The sequence below is a fragment of the Blastomyces gilchristii genome, assembly GCF_000003855.2.
Source record: "Blastomyces gilchristii SLH14081 genomic scaffold supercont1.17, whole genome shotgun sequence".
In the NCBI taxonomy this organism is placed as follows: Eukaryota; Fungi; Ascomycota; class Eurotiomycetes; order Onygenales; family Ajellomycetaceae; genus Blastomyces; species Blastomyces gilchristii.
The window spans coordinates 11,013-15,549 of NW_003101666.1; the positions used below are offsets into that span (position 1 = coordinate 11,013).

Consider the following 4,537-nt stretch of genomic DNA (forward strand, 5'->3'; position numbering starts at 1 on the left):
ATACTAAATGAGATTATAAAATCACTTCTCACTTACATAATATCATAATATAGTGCTCATTTGTTGAAAATTCAATAAAGAGTATTATTAAATATTATTACTTTTCTGAATACAGATCATAATTCATATAATTTTAATTATAAAAAAAATATAAAATACAAAAATAAAAAATAAAAAACAAAAAATAAAATAAAAACAAAAAAAAATCACAATGAAAAAAAAAAGAGAAAGAAAAAAAAAATAAAAAGAAAAAGAAAAAAAAAATAAAAGAAAAATAAAAAAATAAAAAATAAAAATAAAAAAAATCAAGATTACAGAGCTACAGTACTTTTAAAATACTGACTTCTCAGAGTTTTTACAATATTTATTATCAACTGTGTATCTCTCACAGTGAGAATAACACAGCTGTGATAAGTTATTATCTTAATATTATCTAATAAATAATCAGTATATATCTGTATAAATATGAATATTTAGAAAATATACACTTAAAAAGTGTGATCAGAGTGAACTCTGCTATCACTTGAATAATATTAAGAGTAGAACACTGAAATTGATGATTTCTCTCATTGATTTCACAGATAAGATATATAAAAATAGTCTTGAAAAATATAAGATTCTCTGACTTCTGATAAAAATGAATCTCATGAAGAGACTCTATTTTCATGATATCAGAGACTGAGTGTTATTAAAAAGTGTTACTTTTATATAATATATATACACTTACTGTAATGATTCATTCTCTGCATATGTAACTAAGAGTTGCAGCTTTCTCATACTGCACAGCTCTCTCTAAGATGCTGTTATTAATTTGCAACTCATACAGTCTCTCAGTTCAGCACATACTATGTATATACAGCTCAGTGTGCTGAGACTGTGTTAGTCATTATAGTCTGACATAATACTCACTTTTCACAGATCATGTTTCATTTGAGAGAGAAGAAGAAAGATGCAACTATTGTTTTATTAAGAGAGAATGAATAATTAATAATATTAAATATAATTTAATTCTTCTGTATTTAAAATTTGATTAGTCTATAATCTTTAATTTGAGAGTTTCTAAGAGTGTTTTAATAGTTTTCATATCAGCTTGAACTTAGTAATGAGTTGAAAAGAAGAGAAAAGAGAGAAAAAAGAAATAAGAATAACTTATCTTTATAATATAAAAACAGAGAATTACTGTAATCATCTACTCTAGTAATAAAGATCTGTTTTCTGCATGTATTTCTGATACAGATTATATGATAACTGCATACAAAGAATATCAATAGTGTATATATTAAATGAAGATAATATTACTATACAATACTGTAGCTGTTTCTGTATATCTCTGAAAGCTGTTAATATTTTCTTTAAGTCTCTTTATATTTGATAAGTTAGTAATATATTTCAATACACTCTCTCTTTCATCATTATTATCATTATCATTATTATTATCATTATTATTATTATCATCACCACTATTACTATTATTATTATTATTATTATCATTATTATTATTATTATCATTATATTATTTCTGACTGTCTCTTCTATCTTCATCTTTCTTTAACACTCACTGAAATTAATTATATCATCTCTCTTTAAATATTCTGCAGTTCTGCAGATCATCAAGGCATATAAGTACTATCACAGATTGAAGAGAGAGAAGAAGAAGATATTTAAGTAAGAAGAGACAGATTATAAGATATATTATAATACCTTGAAGAGACTCTGTAAGAGAGTAGAATGATAATAATTTTAAGTAATACTTCTGATAGATTTAGACTGAACTAAGTATAGAAATAATATGAATAATGTTATCTGTGAGAGATTGAAGAAGAAGATAGTAAAGAGTCTTATACAGTAGTAGTGAGATTAGAAGAAGTTCTGAGAATAATTTAAAACTAAGATGAAGAGAGAGAGAGAGAAGAAGAGTATTACTGTAAATAAGTAGTAATAGAAGAAGATTAAGAGAGTATTGAAGTGAGAGATAAAGAAGTTAAAACTGATAAGTTTTTTATTTATTAAGAGATAATAATTTTTGATAATACTTCTGTTCTTTAATTGATTAGCAGAAGCTGATAGAGAAGAAGAGAATTAAGACCTTATTCAGGTCTTGAATACACTTTATAATTCAGAATATTGAGAAGACAGCTCTGCTCTCTGAGTATGTCAATCTGCTTACTACTAAGGTGAAACTCAAGACAGCAGATCAGGAAATGTGAGATTTTAAGACACAGGTTAATTTGACTGAAGAGAGCAGTGAGAATCCTTCTCTAAGAAGACAGCAGAGAGAGATTTTAAGATGATTATTATCTCAGATAAGAAGAAGAAGAAGAATAAGAATAAGAAGTAAATTATAAAGAATAATAAGAAGAATGAGAAAGAGAAGAAAGATAATGAGTAGAAAAAGTTTTTTTCTTTTTATATTAGTTAGTTATAAGTTCATAATTATTAATAATTGAAATTAATTTTGAGTTTTCAAAAATTATTGTACAAGTTGTAGTCAAGTCAGAAATAATATATATATATATATATATTTAACTATCATGATTCACAAATCACTATAATATATAAGTATCAACATTTTTTCAATATTGATATTCACAATATTAATATACTTTTAATAATATTATCTGATAATTCAATTTGATAATACTCTCTTTCACAATATTAATATATTTCAAGAAATATAACAGAGATTAATCAAGATTATTTATTTACTTTTATATATTGATAATATTCAATCTGAGTTAGTACTAAAATTATAACTAAGCTAAGACAGAAGATTATTTTCTCTTATAATAATTCTTTTTACATACATCAGTGATTAGTTATTAAAAATAAATTATTATCTTTCTTAAATCTTTATTATATCTTCTGAATTCACTTCTTTCACTTCTTTCACTGCTGTTGAAGATTCACAAACTCTTTAAGAAATCACTGTAAATCACAAAGTCTATATTATTTACAATTTAATACAGAATGCTCTTTTTCAATTATAATAAATAATCACTTCATTCTTCATATCTGATTTCAGGTTATAAAATTTATAGAAAACTCAACACAAATACTGAGATAAACTATGAAATAATTATTAACAGCTTGTATTACAGATTACTGAAGAGTTATCTCTCTGCTATAATCACTGCAACTTCATTCAGAAATATTTATTATAAACTGATTATAACTCTGATAAAATTTTCTGACATCTGAAGTTATCAGAATGCAGACAATAAAAGAAAAATAATCAGAAAATTACTACTGAGCTGATAAGTTACTCTATTATATAATAATTTTTGATACTACTAACTTTCTAATTTGAAGAAAATCATGTGAAAATGACTATGTATCAGTACTCTGATTTTATAACTCTTATCTGATAACTTCTGTAAATAATTACTTTATATATGTATATCTCTGAATCTTTCTCTTTAATTAATTGAAAACTCTGAATTCTGAACACTTCTTTAAATACTTAATTCAAATCTTCATATTTCACATTGATCATGTCTTCAGTTCAATCTCAAGATATACTATAAAGTTAATATACAACATCTAGAATCAGAGTTGAAGAATGATTAAAGAGTATCTCTCACAGTGAATATATAAACTAGTATAAACAATCTTGCATTTATAAGAGTTACATGTTATTACATTGATGAGAACTGAACTTATTAAGAGACATTAATTGAATTTGAATCATTGATTAGTAGTTATACTGAGAATTATATAACAGAGATATTAATAACAGAGATATTAATAACAGTGATTAAAAATGACTATTAAGATATTAGTCTCAGTCTTCTTACAATTATAACTGATAATACTGTGAATAACTACACTATGATGAAGAGCTTGAAGCAAAAATTGACTTTGTATTTCTGAAATAATAAACAAGGTCATATCTTCTGCATTGCTCATGTGGTTTAACTTGTGATATAAACACTGATAAAGAATCTTAACACTGAGATAATAAATAATAAGATGACTGATTCTTGAGATGAGAATAAGATGAAAGTGATTACTCAAGTAACTTTTGTATTCACTTTGTAAAAGATAATGTTTTTTAATAACACTTTTTAATATTACTTTTTAATAATGCTTTTTAATAATACTACTGTTAATTTTCAATAGATTGACTAATAATTTAAATATCACAGATTTGAAACATTGTTAATATGATTTGTATCTTCTCTAAACAACAACAACAATTTCATGATATTTAATAAAAAAACAAATCAGTCACATCACTGAATATGATACAGAATATTGTGATTCAAAGGTTGCTTAAGTCAGTGTATGATTACAGGCGTACACCGGCTTCTTATATACATTATTTAATTTAATTAGTGGCCGCCAGAGCCTCTTTACATTTATAAGCATGTTTGAAAGTAGCTGCATTATTATTCAGTGGTTGTACATTCTTCTGAATCACATTCTTTCTCACCAGATTCAGTCACACTCATATGATCATGATATACACCCTAGCTTCATGCAGATTAGCATGCTACTAGTGTTCACAATAGTGTAGTCTATTTCTGATTCAGCTAGT

General features: G+C 24.8%; 1 protein-coding gene across 1 annotated transcript; it reads right to left on the reverse strand.

The window, feature by feature from the left end:
• Positions 1-343: 343 nt before the first annotated feature.
• Positions 344-655, reverse strand: BDBG_17531 (uncharacterized protein; the record flags this gene model as incomplete). The annotated part of the gene is made up of 2 exons (XM_031725224.1): positions 344-433; positions 487-655. Coding segments are annotated over 2 exons (258 nt in total), but the record flags the coding sequence as incomplete, so codon positions are not given.
• Positions 656-4,537: the final 3,882 nt, after the last annotated feature.